General features: G+C 34.0%; 1 protein-coding gene across 1 annotated transcript in view; it reads left to right on the top strand.

Annotated features, from left to right (window-relative positions):
- The window catches only part of FSIP2 (fibrous sheath interacting protein 2), a 92,891-nt gene extending 74,610 nt beyond the window's left edge, over nt 1–18,281 (top strand). The window contains exons 20-24 of the mRNA XM_033230934.1: nt 467–567; nt 9,607–9,653; nt 13,311–13,354; nt 16,804–16,873; nt 18,081–18,281. Of these exons, the coding sequence (XP_033086825.1) occupies nt 467–567; nt 9,607–9,653; nt 13,311–13,354; nt 16,804–16,873; nt 18,081–18,217 (399 nt within the window). The 3' untranslated portion in view covers nt 18,218–18,281. The remainder of the gene's footprint in view (nt 1–466; nt 568–9,606; nt 9,654–13,310; nt 13,355–16,803; nt 16,874–18,080) is intronic.
- Nucleotides 18,282–18,750: the final 469 nt, after the last annotated feature.

Genomic DNA, 18,750 nt, shown 5'->3' with positions numbered 1-18,750 from the left:
CAAAAGCTTAGATGAACCACAGAAAATAACATAAATATAACTCTGCTCAATTCAGGAGCACACATGACTTTGCAACAAATATATCAAAGTATGTGCTAAGATGATTGACCTGGCAAGTTACCTAATTGACCAGAGTTGTATCTGTGTTCTTCCTCTTTTTGAACTCAGTAATATGTGACTTAAAATATTTTTAAAGTTTAGAAGAAAATTTGACTCTTTAAACATTGTTTAAACATAGGTTTATGTTTAAAATTTGTTCAAAATCTAATGTCATAATTTAGGTAATCTTCACTGAACTATTTCAAGCTAATTATATTGGAATTAGAATTATAGGGCTCACCCATCTTTTAACTAATCTCTGGAACTTTTTTCCATTAAAATGTAGATTATACTGCAAAAATGCCATAAGGTAAGAAAGTATATTTCAAACTCCATTTAGTGTAATAGCTGATTTGTCCTTTTCCAGAAAGAAGAAAAGAATCTTGTTACTGAACCAACACATTACTTCATACACAGAATTATGAGTTCATCTTCATACAACCAAGAAGATCTCATTTCATCTACTGGGTATATGAAATTAAAGCAGTACAAATATAGAAATCTGATAAAGTAGAGCTTATGAGTAGAATGGGGCCCCTGGCAAAACTGTAATTGAGCAAGTATTTAGCTTCAGACCTTCCCCCACTTCTTCCCTTCCCTGGCACCCTACTGTGAATAATTCCAAAGCCACTTCTTGCTATCTGCTCCTCCATTTTTAGATACCTGGCCTCTATGTCCTAGTTTGGAAACCAGTTTCTAGTATATCAGTGTCTTATATAAAGTATTTGCTAATGTATTAGGGTACTTTCTAACCTGAGAGAGAGATAATGGCCCAGAAATGAAATATGCAGTATGACTACAAAAGTGTTCATGCTTAGCTCTCTTAAGAAAGCTATTGTCATTGCCTATAAGAAAAATCCAAAGGAATGAGAAAGAAATATAAGTTTTAGCATTCAGAGATAAATCGTAGAAAGCACTGGAGTTTGACATGGCTCTTTACGAATGGATAGCATTTACACAAGTGAAAGATAATCCAAGTTTGGATGACACTAGAGGCAAAGAATGGACTGTAAAAGTGACAGGGAACAGAGAGGAACAAAGTATACTATAGACTTGAAATCTCACAACTCTATCAAGAATAGTGAAAATATCTAAATTTGTGCTTGCATTTATAAAATTACAGACAACTTGGAAGAGAGAACTTTTTTTTATCTGGGGAGAAGTACTCATGTTATACACAGAAAAATCTAGTGACTTTTCTTTTCACTTAGCATGCTGGAATTGTATTTTTTTTGTTTTGTTTTTGTTTTTTTGACATGGCCTTATTTTGGGACATCTGTTTTTGGCCCACCATTGTCTCTTTTCTCCTGCATAATAAGTTATTTTTAACATATATAGCTAGAAATGTTGGAACCTCTCTATTGGTTATTTTAGTGAAGTAAAAAACAGGCATAAATAATACTAAATAAAAATGATTTTAGAGCAAGATAATACCAGGAAGCTCAAGGTTCTGATTTCCCCATGGAAACAAAACATAAGCAACTACAATCTGACTAACACAACTTTATAACAGCTTTGGACAACAGTCTGCAGCAACCAAATGAATACTCAATCAAGAAAAAGCTGGCTGCTCATGGTGGCTTATGCCTGTAATCCCACCACTTTGGGAGGCCGTGGCATGAAGATTGCTTGAGGCCAGGAGTTTGAAGCCAGGTTGGGCAACATAGCAAGACCCTAACTCTACTAAAATAAAATAAAATAATAAAAAATTAGCTGGCATGGTCATATGCACCTAGTCCTAGCTACTCAGGAGGCTGAGGTGATAGAATTGCTTGAGCTCATGAGTTCAAAGTTACAGTGAGCTATGATTTTGCCACTGCACTTTAGCCTAGGCAACAGAGCGAGACTGTGACACAGAGAGAGAGAAGAAAAAAGAAAGAGAAAGAAAAGAGAGACAAAGGAAAAAGAGTATAAGAGAAAGAGAGAGAGGAGAGAGAAACGAAAGAAGGAAAGCAAAAAATGAAAGAAAGGTAAGGAAGGGAGGGAGAGAGGGGTGAAGAAAGAGAAGGAGGAATGGAGAGCGAAAGGGAAAAAACACATTCAAAATAGTTTTAAAAAATCTGTGAAGTTTAACTTGCTCTAGGATCCAACTTCCTCCCAGCATATTGTAACACAGTCAAGAGAAAGAAGCCCAATTTACAGTTTCCTCCTTTTGGTGGAAAGAGCAGAATAGATCTTGTTCTGACCTATCTATGGGCTTTCTTAAGAAATTATTTTTGTTTCACCTGACTAGGAACTCAGATAGGCAATGGTGTCATAGTTTGGTTCTAAGCCTGAAAACCACAGAAAGTAGTGGATAGGTGCCATAATGCATGAAAACTACAGAGGGACTGCAGAACCATAAACACCTTGGGCAAGAAATTATGCGAAGAGAGAGATACAACAGAATCTCTAAGTTCCTAAGAAGGAGCAGGAAGTGACTCTTTGGGAAATTAAATCATTTACAAGCAGCCCAGAAAAACTGAGTTTGGGGATGCACAAACATAGACTTGAAAACTACAATCTCAGAAAAGATCTGAAAAAAACCTAAATCTTTACTTTGGACTGTTTCCAAAGCTCAAAGTCTCATTAATTAGTAAATATTTTCCACATCAATCAGCAAAAGCTAGAAGAGGTGGCTTCTTTATTATTTCAAGTACTCATATTTGAACAAAAGATTACTAAGCATACAAAAAATGGAGAAATTCAAATGGAAAGAATAAAATACCCAGAAAATGTTCCTGAAGAAGCGTATCAGTTAGAACTACATGGCAAAGACTTCAAGACAACTATCCTAAATATGTTCAAGAATTGTAGGTAGACAAAGAACTAAGGAAATTAGTAAAAATATGTATGAACAAAATTAAAATATTAATAGGAAAATTATAAAAAAGAACCAGACAGTAATTCTGGTTTTAGTAGTGCATTAGGGTAACTACAGTTAACAACAATTTATTGTATATTCTAAAATAATTAAAAGAGAGGAATTGGACTATTCCTAACACATAACACAAAAAACAATAAATGTTTGAGGTGATGGATACCCCAATTACCCTTACTTAATCATTGCACATTGTATACCTGTATCAAAACATCACATGTAACCCATAAACATGTGCAAGTATTATGTACTCATAAAAAATAAAAATTAATTCTGGACCTGAAAAATATAATAACTGAATTGAAAAATTCATTGGAGAAGTTCAACAGCAAACTTGGACAGACAGAAGAAACAATCAGTGAACTTGAATGCAAGTCATTTGAAGTTGCCAAGTCTAAAGACCAAAAGGAAAAATGATTGAAAAACAAGTAAGCAATGCCTAAGGATTTTTGAAACACCATCAAGCAGAACAATATACACATTATGTAAATTCCAGAAGAAGACATTGAGAAAGAAACAGAGAGATGATTTGAGGAAACAAGGGCTGAAACTTCCTAAATTTGAAGAAAGACATACATACACAAATAAAAGAAGCTTAACAAACAACAAGCAGAATAAACACAAAAATATCATATCAAGACACATAATAATCAAACTGTCAGAAGACAACCTTTAAAGTAGACAAAGGAAAGTGATTCATCATGTACAAATAACCCTCATAATACTATTAATGATTTTCTCATGAGTAATCTTACAGGTCAAGAGGCAGTGAGATGATATACTTAAAGGCATGAAGAAAAAAAACATACTGTCAAACAAGAATTCTACATGCAGCAAAAAATGTTCTTCAAAAATGAGGAGAAATTAAGACATTCCAAGACAAGGAAAAGTGGAGGGAGTTCATTAACACTAGACCTACCTGACAAGAAATGCTAAAGAAAGTTCTTCAAGTTAAAAAGATAAATGAAATGATGCTAGACAGTAACTCAGAGTCATATGAAACTATGTAATTTTTAACAAGTGTAAATACATGAACAAATATAAAAAATAGTATTATCATAATTTAGCTCATGTATCCACTTTTTATTTTCTAAAGAATTTAAAAGACAAATGCATAAAACAGATTATAAGTTTATGCTAATGGGTACAGAATATAAAAAGGTATAATTTTGTGACCTCAATAACATAAAGTGGGTAGGGGGCAAATGTGTTAAAAAGTAGAGTTTTTGTATGCAATTAAATTTACTTGGTATCAATTAAAAATTAGAATCATAATTTTAGGATGTTACACATAATCTTTGTGATAACCACAAAGAAAATATTCCTAAAATATACATAAAAGAAAATGAGAACTGAATTAAAATGTGTCACTAAAAAGTTCAAGTAAATACAAAGGAAGACAGTAATGGAAGAAATGAAGGATAAAACAACTGTAAGATGCAGAAAACAACAAAATGGCAAAAGAATGTTATTCTCTATTACTGATTACTTAAAGTATAAATGCGTTAAACACTTTAATCAAAAGAGATAGAATGACAAAATGGATTTTAAAAACAGAATCCAACTGTATGTTATTCATAAGATATTCACTTTAAGTCTAAGAATACATGTAAGTTGAAAGTGAAAGAACTGAAAAATATACCCCATGCAAATAGAAACCAAAAGAGAGGGAAGAAAAGGACATTGTATGATAACAGCATCAATTTACCAGGAAGAGATAATAATTAAAAACATATACAAATGGCCTCCAGCTTAGTGAAAATTTGACTTACAATTTTTTAACTTTATGACAGTGTGAAAGCAATACATATTCAGTACCATATTCAATATATTATATGATAGTTTTAATACTTTGTGTTAGATGATCTTGCCAAACTGTAGGCTAATGTATGTGTTCTGAGCACATTTAAGGTAGGTTAGGCTAAGTTATGATGTTTGGTAGCTTAGATGTGTTAAATGCATATTCAATGTATGATATTTTCCATTTAAAATGGGTTCATTGAGACATAACCCCATTGTAAGTTGAGGAGCGTCTGTATGCGCCAAACATCAGAGCTCTAAAATATACTAAACAAATACTAACAAAATTGAAGAGGAAATAAACAGCCCTACAATAATAGTAAAGGACTTCAATATGCCATTTTCAATCATGGAGAGACAACTAAACAAAATAAGGAAATAGAGGATGTTGATATGTTTGGGCTGTGCCCCCACCAAAATCTCATCTTGAATTGTTGTTCCCATAATCCCCACATGTTGTGAGAAGGACCAGGTGGAAGGTAATTGAATCATTGAGGTGATAACTCCTATGCTGCTTTTCTCATGATAGTGAGTGAGTTCTCATAAGATCTGATGGTTCTATAAGGGGCTTTTCCCCCTTTTGCTTGGCACTTCTCCTTCCTACCACCAGGGGAAGAAGGATATGTTTGCTTTCCCTCCACCATGATTGTAAGTTTCCTGAGGCCTCCCTAGGTATACAGAACTGTGAGTCAATTAAATCTCTTTCCTTTATAAATTACCCAGTCTCAGGCAGACCTTTATAGCAACATGAGAACAGACTAATACAGATGTGAATAAAACTATAGATTTATTCAACCTATCATATATATATAGTTAAATATATATGTGTGTGTGTGTATCTATATATGTATAAAACAATAGCAAAATACACAGTTTTCTCAAATGTACATAGCACACTGCCCAGGATAAATTATATCTTAGGCCACAAAATGAGTCTTAATAAATTTTAAAAGTTTGAATACATACAAAATATATTTTCAAATTGCAATGGGATAAAGCTAGAAATCAATAGCAGAAGGAAAAACCAAAACACTCTCAAATATGTGAAAATTAAACAATATACTATCAACTTATGGGTCAAAGAAGAAATAATAAGGGAACTTACCAAACTTACCAAAATTTAAGGAATACAACAAAAACAATGTTAAGAGGAAAATTTATAGTCATAAATAAATCAAATAAGAAAGATCTTATACCAACAACTTTATACCTTAAGCAACTAGAGAAAGAACAAACTGAAAGGTATTAAGTGGAAGAAAATAATAAAGATTAGACCAGGATAAAATAGACAATAAAAAAAGTAGAGAAAATCAAGAAAACCAAGAGTTGGTTCATTAAAATAAAAAAAAAATCAATGAAATTGACAAGTCTTCAGCTAGATTACCTAAGGAAAGAAAGAGAAGACTCAGTTAAAATCATAAATGAAAGAGGTAAAATAGCAACTGAGTTTATAGAAATAAAAAGGATTAACAGAGGGTACTATGAATAATTGCATGCCAACAAATTGGGTAATCTAGATGAAATGGATAAATTCCTAGAAATACACAGCTTGTCAAGACTGAATTATGCTAAATTACAGTGCACAAATTTAGAAATAGTAAAGAAATTGAATCAGTAACTGAAAAACCTCCTAAGAAAGCAAAGCTCATGACCAGATAGATACTTTCATTGGTGGATGTCACAAACTTCAAAGAATTAACTCTAACCCCCCTCAGACTTTTCAAAAAAATTGAAAAGAGGAAACACTTCCAAAGTCATGATGCCAGCATTACATTATTGCCAAGACCAAAGACAGCAAATAAACACTACAGAACAATATTACTGATGAATATTGATGCAAAAATCTTCAACACGATATTAGCTAAACAAATTCAACAGTATATTAAAAGGTTTATAGCTCATGACCAAGTCGGTTTTATCCCAGGAATGCAAGCAAGTTTCAACACAAAAAAAAAAATCAATAGGCCAGGCACAGTGACTCACGCCTGTAATCCCAGCACTTTGAGAGGTTAAGATGGGCAGATTTCTCAAGCCTGACAATTTGAGACCAACCTGGGCAACATGGCGAAACCCCATCTCTCCAAAACAAATACAAAAAATAGCCAGACATGGTGGTGTGCACCTGTGGTCCCAGCTACGAAGGAGGCTGAAGCAGGTGGATTTATTGAGAACAGGAAGTTGAGGTAGGCTGCAGTGAGCTGTGATCACACCACTTCGCTCCAGCCTGGGTGACAGAATGAGACCCTGTCTCAAAAACAACAACAACAACAACAAAATCAATGTAATACATCACATTAACAGAATGAAAGAGAAACACATACGTACACACACACACCTGTCCATCTCAAACGATGCAGGAAAACCATTTGACAAAAGTTAAATCTTTTACATGGATAAAAGGACTCAGCACAGCAGGAAGAGAAGGAAATTACTTCAGCATTGTTAAGGTCATATATGAAACATCTACAGCTAACATTGTCCTCAGTGGTGAAGAAATGAAGTATTTCCTCTGAGATCAGGGACAAACAAAAAAACAATGACTACTTTTGCTACTTCTATTTAACACAGTACTGAAAATGCTAGTCAGAAAAATTAGGCAAGAAGAAGGGGAAAGGCATTCTAATTGGATAAGCAGAAAAATTATTGTTTATAGATGACATGGTCATAATGTAGAAACCCCTGAAGAACACATAAAAATTGTTATAATTAATGAATTAACTCAGCAAAGTTGCCAGATGTAAAATCAACACAGAAAAAATAGCCGCATTCTGTATAATTACAATGAACAATCTAAAAACAATTAAGGGGAAAACAATTTAAATTAAGGGGAAAACAAATTTAAAAACAATTTAAGGGGAAAATCCATTTATATTAATAACAAATAGAATAAAATACTTAGGAATACATTTAACCAAGGAATTGAAAGACTTGTACTTTGGCAACTACAAAATATTGCTATAAGAAATGAAAGAGAATGCAAATAAGTAGAAAGACACCTCGTGTTTATAGATTAGAAGACAATATTGTTAAAATGTTAATTCTACTCAAAGTAATTCATAGAATCAATGGAATCCTTATCAAAATACCAATAATTTTTTTTTGCAGAAATAGAAAATTTATCCTAAAGTCCATTGGTTTCTCAACAGACCCTTAATAGGCAAAAAATCTTAATATAGAACAAAGATGCAGATGTCTTATTTACTGATTTCAAATGTTACTACAAAGCTACCGTAATCAAACAGTGTGATACTGACATAAAGACAGACTTATAAAGCAAAGAAATGGAATAAAGAACCCAGAAATAAACCCTTCCATATACAGTCAAATGATTTTTACCAAGGGTACGAAGACAATTTAATGAGGGAAGGGATGGCCTTTTCTACAAGTGGTGATGGGAATAGATACTCACGTGCAAAAAACAAACAAAAATGAAGGTGAACGCTTACTTTATGCCACATACAAAAATTAACTGAAAATGAGTCAGAGATCTAAACATAAAAGCTAAAAAAAACTTTTGTCAGAAGACATGGGAGAAAGGCTTCATGACATTGGATTTAACAGTGTTTTTTGTTGTTGTTGTTGTTGTTGTTGTTGTTATGAAATCAAAGCACAGGAAAGAAAAGAAAAATCGGTATATTGTGCTTCATTATATTTAAAACTTTTATGCTTCAAAGGACACCATCAATGAAGTGAAAAGTCAACCCATGGAATGGGAGAAAATATTTGCATTATACATCTAGTAAATAATTAAGATTCAGAATATGTAAATAATTCCTATGGCTCAACAATGATAAAATAACCCAATTAAAAATGTGCAAAGGACTTAAACAGACAGTTCTTTAAGAAAATATACAAATGGCTAAGAGGCACATAAAATGATTTTCAATCATTTCCCTAATCATTAGGGAAATGCAAATCACAATCACAAGATTCCACTTTCAACACATTAAGATAACTAAAGAAGGGAGAGAGGGACGGAAGGAGGGAGGGAAAAAAGAAGTAAAGGCAAGGAAAACAAGTACTGGTAAGGATGTCAATAATTGAAACTCTTATGCATCAATGGTGGGAATTTCAATAGTGCAGACACTGTGGAAAACAGTATTGGGGGGGTTCTCAAAAATTAAATATAGACTTACCCTATGATCAAGCAATTCTACTTCTATGTACATACTCAAAATAATTAAAAGCGGGGACCGAAACAGATATTTCTACACCATTATTCACCATAGACAAATGGTGGAAGCAATCCCAATGTATATCAATAGATGAATAAACAAGCAAAATGTGTTATAAATATTCAATGGAATGTTATTCAGCCTTAAAAAAGAAAGATATTATGGCACATACTACTGGATATATGAACTTTCAAAGATGTTTTGCTAATTGGGATAGGTCAGCACAAAAGGACATTTCATGATTCTCATATGAAGTCCCTAGCATAGTAAAAATCATAGAGACAGAAAGTAGAATAGTGGTTCCCAGGGGATGGGGAGAGAGGGAAATTAGGTTTTAATGTTTAATTGGTATAGAGTTTCAGTTGGGGAAGATGAAAAAAGTTCTGGAGCTGGATGGTTGTGATGGTTGCACAACACTGCAAATGTACTTAATGCTATAGAACTGTACACTTAAAATGGTTAAAATTGTAAATTTAATGTATGTATAACCACAATTTTAAAAGTAGGGGGAAAAGTCAATCAGAAATCATTTTTATTTGATTTGGAATCTCAGTGAATAGTATACTATTTCAGCTTTCTTTCCATATGAAGACTAACTGTTCTTTTGCTTAACCAGTAACTTCTTCATTTATCAAATTCACCCTAAATGATGTTCTTTTTCTTTTGTTTTAGTGAGAATGAAGATTGTTGCCCAGACCCAAGTGCTAAAATATTAGAAGGTTGGACTCTTTTTTCTTAAATTAGAGAGTGTTCAAAGATAAATGTCTACTATTTTGATGTGTGTGTGCTTTTTTTTTTTTTTTTTTAGTTATCAAACTTGAAGTTAATACAGGCTTTATTTTTTCTATGAGTTTATCTACTTTAGAAAATGATCCAGTATTACCTCATTCAGGTGTTAAAATGAGTTAAATACTTTGCCTTGCCTAAATTACCATTAAGATTTTATCACTGATTGTGGTATCAAGTATACGGAATGAAATGAATTCACATTTACCATTCTCCTGTGAAATATCTACAAAATAGAGTGTATTGTAACAGCAGTTTATATCTGAGCCAGAATCCATGCTACTAGGATTTAATTATTTGTTTGAAGGATTATGCCTCTTTTTAAAGCTAAATTTATTCCCTCATATTAAAATCTGGCTAGGATGTACTTCACTTTTTTTTCATTTTTCTATTTTTTTAATTCAATCCTTAATAGTACTGGCTCCTTAGAAAATTTGTAACGACTTTTAGGTTCTCTAATTATCAAGACCTTAGAGGGAGGATCAATATGGTTCTAACAATAATAGCATATATAAGAGGTAGAGTGTCATGTTTGCTATAAAGTCACATTGAAAGTCAAACCACAAGTTTATCATTACTATTTCAAACATGCAACCAATTCAACATATTCTCCCAATTTGAAAGTGAAAATCATTTTAAGATAATCCATAAAATAGCATTAAGTATGCCAGAATTCAGTGACCATATCATAGATTTCACACAAACCACTCCTATAATGTCTGAATTGTGGAATTATACTTTGCTAGATGCCAACAGAAACTGTTTCATACAACCATACTCATTTCATAGATGAGGAAACTCAAGCTGAGGATAAGGCAGTGACCCATCCAACATCCCTTTGAGTCAAAAACAGAGTGTAAAACAGACCAACGTAACAGACATGGGACACCAGAAGGGAGGAGGGGGGTGAGTGCTGAAAAATTACCTATTGGGTATAATATTCACTATTCAGGTGATAGATCACTAAAATCCCAACCTCACCATTATGCAATATATCCATGTAATAATCCTGCACATGTATCCGGTGAATCTATATATAAACAAAAGTTCCATCTGCATCTCACATCTCCTGCCTCTAAATTCAGTGTTTTAATATGCTTTATCCAACTTCATTTTGGTGATCTTGCTTAGTTCTTATATCCTTTAGTAATATCACAGATGTTCAACTGAATCATTTACTTACTCATTCATCCAAAGATTTGCTGAGTGTTTTCTTTGTATCCTGAGATTCCATGTCTGAACAAGACTGACAAAGGTTTTGCTCTTACGGAATTTACACTTTAACTCGGAGTAGGAAGTCCCATCCCAAGAGTAAAGACTTAAACAAGATAATTCCAGACATTAATAAGTAAAGTCATGTGTCACATAATGATGTTTTGGTCAATGATGGACCAGTATAAAATAGTGGTCCCATATGATTATAATACTGTATTTCTACTCTACTTTGTCTATATTTAGATACACAAATACTTACCATTGTGTTACAGTTGCCTCCAGTATACAGTGTCATAACATTCTGTACAGGTTTTAGCCTAGAAGACATATCACACCATATAGCTTAGGTGTGTAGTAGGCTATACCATTTAGGTTTGTGTAAGTACATCCTATGATGTTCACACAATGATGCAGTCAGCTAATGAGGCATTTCTCAGAATGTAACGGTGTTAAGCAATGCATGACTGTACTTCCCATCTCATTTAGAACCAAATCTCAAGTCATCACAATGGCTTACAAACTCCTACATCATCTGGGCATCACCCTAACATCCTATTCCCCCTCTAAGGTACTCCTCTTTTTCTTTCTGGTTCAATTCATTCCAATCACACTAACCTCCTTGCTGTTCCTCAAACACTTTATACATTAATGGCCCTTGGATTTGCTGATTCTCCTGTACTCTTTCCCCTATATCTGCATTGCTCATTCCTTACTTTCAGATCTTGGCCCAAATGTCACTTTCTCAGGTCTTCTCTGGCCACACTCTGAAATTGCAACTTAATTCTGATCAGGGCACTACCTATCCCAGTTCCTTGCTTTACTAGATAGCACTTTCTGTTATACTGTGTATTTTAATTGTTTTTTTGACTGTCTCTCTAGAATGTAAGCTTCATAAAGGTGGAGATTTATGTCTGTTAACAGCTGTATCACCAAGAGCCTAAAACACTACTTTGTTTATAGTAGATACAGGGATTTAATGAGATAGGAGAGACTATTGGACCAACCAAAGGTGAAGGAAGAGTACAAGAATTCTTTTTTGGTTACATTAAGATTGAGGTATACTTTAGACATTCAAGTTGTCACATAAGCAATTGGATATTTAAGTCTGAAATTAAGTGGAAAGATCAAGGCCAGATATATTCATTCCTAATTCATATATACAATAAAATCTCATGTAACTTAAATCCAAAAATTGGGGCCCCATAAATATCAGGAAATTTTTTATGCCTCTTCATCAAAACAACTTCCTAGTTTTTCTGGGGAGTTGGAAGCCCATATACCCTAGAAACTTAAAAACTTGTGTTTGGAATCATTGTCCTTGTAGTAAACCCAAATGTTCTCATTCATTTAAAATAAAATCTGTTCAATTATGTACAATATATATTTAGGTGCTTTTTAGGAAGATTATCAACCAACAATGAAATCTAACCAATTTTGTCAGATATTTTAATCACTTCTCATATTTGAGCTGATTGAGATTTTACTGTTACTTTTTTTTAGAACCCATACTGGCCCAAAAGGTACTTCAGATAGTTATTGCTTGTGTTGGCTCTTGATGAGAGTAGCTATATAAAATACATAGTTTTTTTCTTATATGATATCTATAGCCAAGGAAGACAGTCTCATTCCCGTACTATGTATGAGAAAACAGAGTCAGAGAAGTTAGATGTTCAGTGTTCACACAGCTTTAAGCAATGAAGCTAAGATTTAAATACAGAGTTTCTGCCTTCTTAGCAGGTTAGCTGCTTCCCTTGCAGTGGGTTCTTGAGAAGCTTCTCTCACAGTGTCATTTCCACCTCCTTGCCTCATTTATTTCACTAATATGTTGACCTCCCCTGGAACTCAGACAACTTTTGGTTCTGTAGACTCCACCAAATTTCCTCTGAGCATTACCTCGAGGCTCTCCTGATTCTCCCAGAAGTTACTATGTAATAATACCCGTACTCTCCTCTTTATTCTAATAAGCTGCTTTTAAGTAGGCATGTAAAGAAAGTGGTAGAGCTGGAAGGGCTTTTAAGAATCATCTATAGAGTAATCCCTCATTTTACAGGTAAACAAACAGTCTTATAGGGATTGAATGGTTGCGCATAGATGTATAGCTACTAAATTACAGAGCTTGCCTCTCCCACTATGTTACATTTCATCTTTCATAATTTCTAAATTTCTAACTGAAGGGCTAAGACATGCCTCAACATTCTAGGGCTCTCACTTATTTCAGTGTTGTTTCCAATTGCTTATACATTTAAAATAACAACTTCTTCGACCTGCTTAAATTATATGATTCTTTGGTGAAAAATAAGTAATATGATCAGATTTGTGTCAACAAATATGCATGCCTCAGAAAGAGACTATTTTACTTTTTTTAATCTCTACAGAAAGTTCTCAGGAACAAAAGCCAGAGCATGCAAACAGTGTTAAGGTAACTATTTTTAATTAGCCTTAATTGGTATATATTAGGATCTAGTTAAGAACAACTCAGTTTTCATAGTTCATTCAGGGACTATGTGGTATGATTTGAAGGATATCAGAAAGCATTCTCCTATTCACAATTTGTTATACCCTCTTCCCTCTTCCTAGTTGAGGCCTGTCCCTGGTATACTAAAATATGTTGACAAAATCCTTTGGGTTAAGTCATCATTTCTTGTTTAGGTGCACAAAGTAATATACTGGTTCTCCCTAGCATCTAAGTACAATTCTGTTTATTAGCTCTGTTCTACAGTCTCTAGCAAAATACTAGAGGGAGTGAATTACTTGGCCCTACCTAGGATGAGTAGACTCAAATGAGAAACTTGGGGAGGTGGGGAGAAAACAGAGGCTTCAAACATGGGAGGGGCATGGCTTGCAGGAAGTGAGTGCTAATTCTATTTTTCTGTATTCCTAAACATTACTTCTTTACCGGCAACTTTTCACAAAGCCCACCTACTCCCCAGTGTGAGTGAAGAAAATTTCCTCTTTATAAATCTTTCTTATAGTTTCCAATGAGAAATGAAGCTACACATCTTCGTCTGTGTTTTTTAATCAGATTGTTTCTTTCTTGGTTCAGTTTAATCACCCTTCAAGTGGGTCCTTCTACCCCCACATACAACATAAGCTATCAATTATGGAGTTACTTCTCATATCGCAATATAGTACAATTTTCAGAACCAACTTTTAAAATCTTATAACTTACACTTAAGATATAATTTTTTAAATGTTCAAAGATACTGGATTTGTCACCCACTGAAGCTAATCCTCATTTGTGAATATAAGTATTTATTTAACTACTTCAGGCTCCATTTTGGCCACACTTTACATATACTTTGCATATATGTAAATTTACAGTATAATTTACAATAAAATTATATTGCAACAGAAGGGAAATGCTGAAGCTCTAATCTAAGAACCTGTTGACACTCAGTGTGTCAAGTGGAATTTCTGGCTAATCTGGACTCCTTCTGCTTTTGTTCCTTCCCTCTTTGCTACCTTTTCCATGGTAAAATTATGTTTAAAGTTGTTATCTAATCCAGTTCTGGGTAAGGTGGAGTAGGCAGGCCCCATCTTACCTCTCTCAGTGATTACAACTAAACACTGTGGGTAACTACTGAGGATTCTGAAAAATAAATAACAAGAGTTAGGCAGGGGAATCAAAACTCAAAGAATGGCCAATGCCATTGTGAGTTTCCTGGGTTTTGTTATTTTATTTGCATATCCTCTGGCTAAGACTCAGGGAAACTCAAATCCTGGAATTGCATAGATCAACTGGATAGAATATAGCTCCTAGAGAAATCATTGTTTTCTTACCGGTTAGGAGATTCCTGTGACATGGAGAACTGGGGAGAATCCCCACTTTTTCTCCCTCCTTGGCCCTGCCTCAAGGCAAGGTCCCCTCATGAAACTGCATGGCAGTAGCAGCAGAGGCCGCTGAGGTACCACTTAAAACTCTGGAAGAAAATTCTTCTCTGACCAATAGGGAAAGGGTCCTCAGTAGACTAAGGAGTATTGATTGAGCCTGTTGTGCTTTTCTCTGCTTTCCCTTGTCACTTTACTCTTAGTGGTAGATGCAGACATAAACTAGAAACGGCACACACACAGAGGCTAAAGCCACAGCATTTTAGCCATAGAACTAGAAAAGGGGGCTAATGAGAGTCAGGCATTAAGGAAAATCACAGAAAGGGGAACCTCAAAAATCTGTTTATAATGCCCCCTCTTAATTGTACGTATTTGGAAATTACCTGAAGTTACAAAGACAAAAGTCTTCGAGAACTTGAACTGCATTCTTAACAGTAGTACATACATAAGGATACTCAAAGCTACAGAAATTTTGAAAACAGAAATTAAATTGAAACCACAGCCATGAGAGGCAGGGTAAGATGTGTGATCTGAACATAATGAGTCAATTACCTACCAAAATAAAAAAAACACGCACACACACACATCCTCTACAGGATTGTGAAAGGACCAAAAATCTGACTACTTACATATAATGTGCAGGATACATTCCAAAATGATTCAACATACAAAGAACAAAGACAATATCTACAGCTTTCAAGGAAAAGGTCAAAAGATGCCAACTGCGACATAGCCAAGGTTTTGAAATTTTTAGATAAAAACTTTAAAGTCATGATTTTAACAATGCTCCATTAAGTAAGGGTAAGCACTCTTGTATCTAACAAAGAGATACATGTTTTCAGCATAACTTAAGTACTGTCATCCCTTCATAGCTGTAGGGGATTGATTCCAGGAATTCCAAAATATATCAAAATTCAGGGGTACTCAAGGTCCTTATATAAAATGGTATATTTGCATATAACCTACACACATCCTCCCATATATTCTAAATTATTTCTAGATTACTTATCATACCTGACACAATGTAAATATTATGTAAATAGTTCTTATGCTGTATTATTTAGGGAATAATGACAAGAACAATAAGTCTATACATATTCAGTATACATACAGCTGTCCATTATTTTTCATTTATTTTTTATCTTTAGTTGGTTAAACTTATGGATACACAACTGAGAATCAGTACTTTACATTGTCTTTGCCCCATTTCATTCCTCAGTTATCTTGTTTCCAATAGCTTAATACGTGAGCACCCTTAAGTCTTCTTGGAGGAGCTATGGTAAAACTCTTGTAATAGCATCTGTTGCTTTTTACCTGATATAGACACTGCACATTCCTCTTATGTTACATGTATTTAAGCTTTGTTTTATTGATTTTTAACAGATGACATTTTAGAACAGCTACAGAATTCTGGTACCCTTCAAATCTACCATTTTAGAATAGTTTCAGAATAGCTGAAGCCCCACCACCTGTCCCAGGCTACTTTATGCCTCTCTGGGACAATTGCTGCTCTTGCACTCAAAATTGATAAAGGTCTACAGAGTAAAGCTAGTACTGGGGACACAATCCCAGCACAACCAGGTCCACAGAGTCACTTTATTGCTCCAGACTCTGCAGTGGCTAAGATTTCAATAAAAGAAAATTTGGGGTTACAAAGTGAACATCCTTTTTCCTCCCCTTACTATTACATCTTTTTTCAGAAAAGAATTTTTAACGTTTTTCAATTCAGTCAAAGGATAGAGGGGGCAGATAGAGCTGAGATTTTTCATGAGTTAATATGGCTGAACCATTGACCCTCATTTAGTGCTAGCCAAAGCCTGCATTTATAACAAGTGTCAATCTTAGGCATCTGACTTTCCAAAAATTATGAGCCTCAGCCTTATTGAACAATTCTTTGAGATTGCAGAGCGCAGATATATTTTATGTAAGATACTGTAATGGTATTTATAGGTATATCTAGTGGATTTGAGGATTTATGGGTATATCTCGTGTTTAGTGTCCAGTGAAAGACTCAGTTTGTATTTCAATTTACCTTGGCAGTTTATCACCATCTTTGAAAGATCCAAGGATGTTCTTGGCAGTGCAAATCCCTCAAAGGAAGTCACTTCAGGTACAACATGTACTATTTTAACAACTGGTGTAATTAAACTCTCAATTGCATCATTTTGAGTTTAGAATTTTTTATTACTCTCCTGGAAATGAGTGACTCTCCCCTTGCATATTATCCAAATGGGATTGAAATAATATTCTTACTGTTTGTATAAGTACGAATTTTCAGTTAATTATGTAGTTCTCTATCTTTACACCAAAGGGAAAATAGATAATATAACTAAAATATATCAGGCCCTAGCTATTCCCATTTTATTTAAAGAAAAAAAGTGAGAATCATTAAAGAGAAAAATGACAATACATTATCCAAGGTTATCCCACAGCTAACAAGCAGCAGAGCTACGTTTCAAATCCCAATCTCATGCGACATCATCACTGTCTACACACTCAAATGGTTATAAGAGCAAGGTAGGTACCATAAACAACAGCAGCAGGTTGAGAAAGGGTGTGTGACTCATGGGAGATGGCATGCTGCCTTTGAAGGAGGCAGCTGCTACTCAGCTACAGTCACTGGCATGCTAGATTGTTCCTAGTTCTTCCATTTTTTCAAAAGAAGCTGGGAATTAAAGTTTTATATTAAAATTTATAACTTTTGAGTGTCATGTACTACAATCAAGAAAATACAGGATTTTGGTAGCCCTATCACAACTTATGAAGTATCAGAAAAGCACATAAATGATTATTTCTTTACATATAAAATTATTTCTTTATGTATAAAATAATAATTTTGTTAAGCTGAGATGATTATATTCTTTAAAACCTCATGCTGAATAAATAGTGCAAAAAAATCCAAATAGGAGCTCTTTCATTACCTACACAATCCTATTTTCCATGACATAAATAATCACTTAGGGTCAGTCAATGGAAAATTTACTCAAAGTAGGGGAGAATTTACAGTATTTTTAATGTGCTTCTACTTTCTCTTGAGCATTCTGAAATAGGTGTCCACACTGTATAGAGTTGACAGTTACTTTCGCATTTAACTCATTAGATATTTTCAGAGAGTGTTCTGCTGAGAAAAGAGAAATGGACTTTGCATACTTGACTAAAGAAGCCTTATAGTACAGTAGGCATAATGATGTCATAAGAGTCAGAAAATCTGGACCCTATTACCAGCTGGGCCACCTTTTACTCATATGACCTTAGGTGAGGTATTTGACCTCAGTGTCCAAAAATAAAGATATTCTTCTTGTTTACTTTGTCCACAGAAACTCCCAAGTCTGATGTCTCCAAACAAGGATCTAAAATGCTGACAAAAATGTCTTCAGCTTTGTCAAAGGTGTTTTCTCTATGTAACACCAGTAGTTCCACATCTTCCTCACCAGCTCACGAGGATGAACACTGAAGCTTTTGTACCTAATATAAGTATGAGTACTTCTCTTAGAAAATAAAATAGTTTTTAAAGCATAGTATAGTGTCTTATAAGATGATTCCTATACTACTGAAAATAAAAGCAAAAGGAAGTATAAAAGGGACCAGGTAAAAGAAGAGTTTAACAAATGCTTTGGATAAGCATTTTGATGTAAGAAATGTTAATAATTAGTATTACCTGTGTGCCATGAGAGTTAAATGAGTAAACATATAATTATTAAACTAGACAACTCATAGTACCCACCAGGAAATGCACATTGATTTCTCCTGTTAAATTTTATAGGATGTTGTTACTGGAATAGTTATTAAATTGAGATGAAAACCAAGCTGAACATGAAACACTATGTAAGGGACAAGTTCATTGTTAAAGGCATATTTAGATACTCAAATAAAAGGATTTATACCAGATAAATTTTTCCTACCTGTAAGTAAAGTTAGTTTAGTTTATGTCTCCCAGGCAAAATGATCCAACTGTAGATAAAGCATCATTTGAAAGTAAGTGATAAC

Source organism: Trachypithecus francoisi, unplaced genomic scaffold (genome assembly GCF_009764315.1).
Source record: "Trachypithecus francoisi isolate TF-2019V2 unplaced genomic scaffold, Tfra_2.0 Lachesis_group13, whole genome shotgun sequence".
Taxonomy (NCBI): Eukaryota; Metazoa; Chordata; class Mammalia; order Primates; family Cercopithecidae; genus Trachypithecus; species Trachypithecus francoisi.
This window is presented reverse-complemented; position numbering and strand designations above follow the sequence as displayed.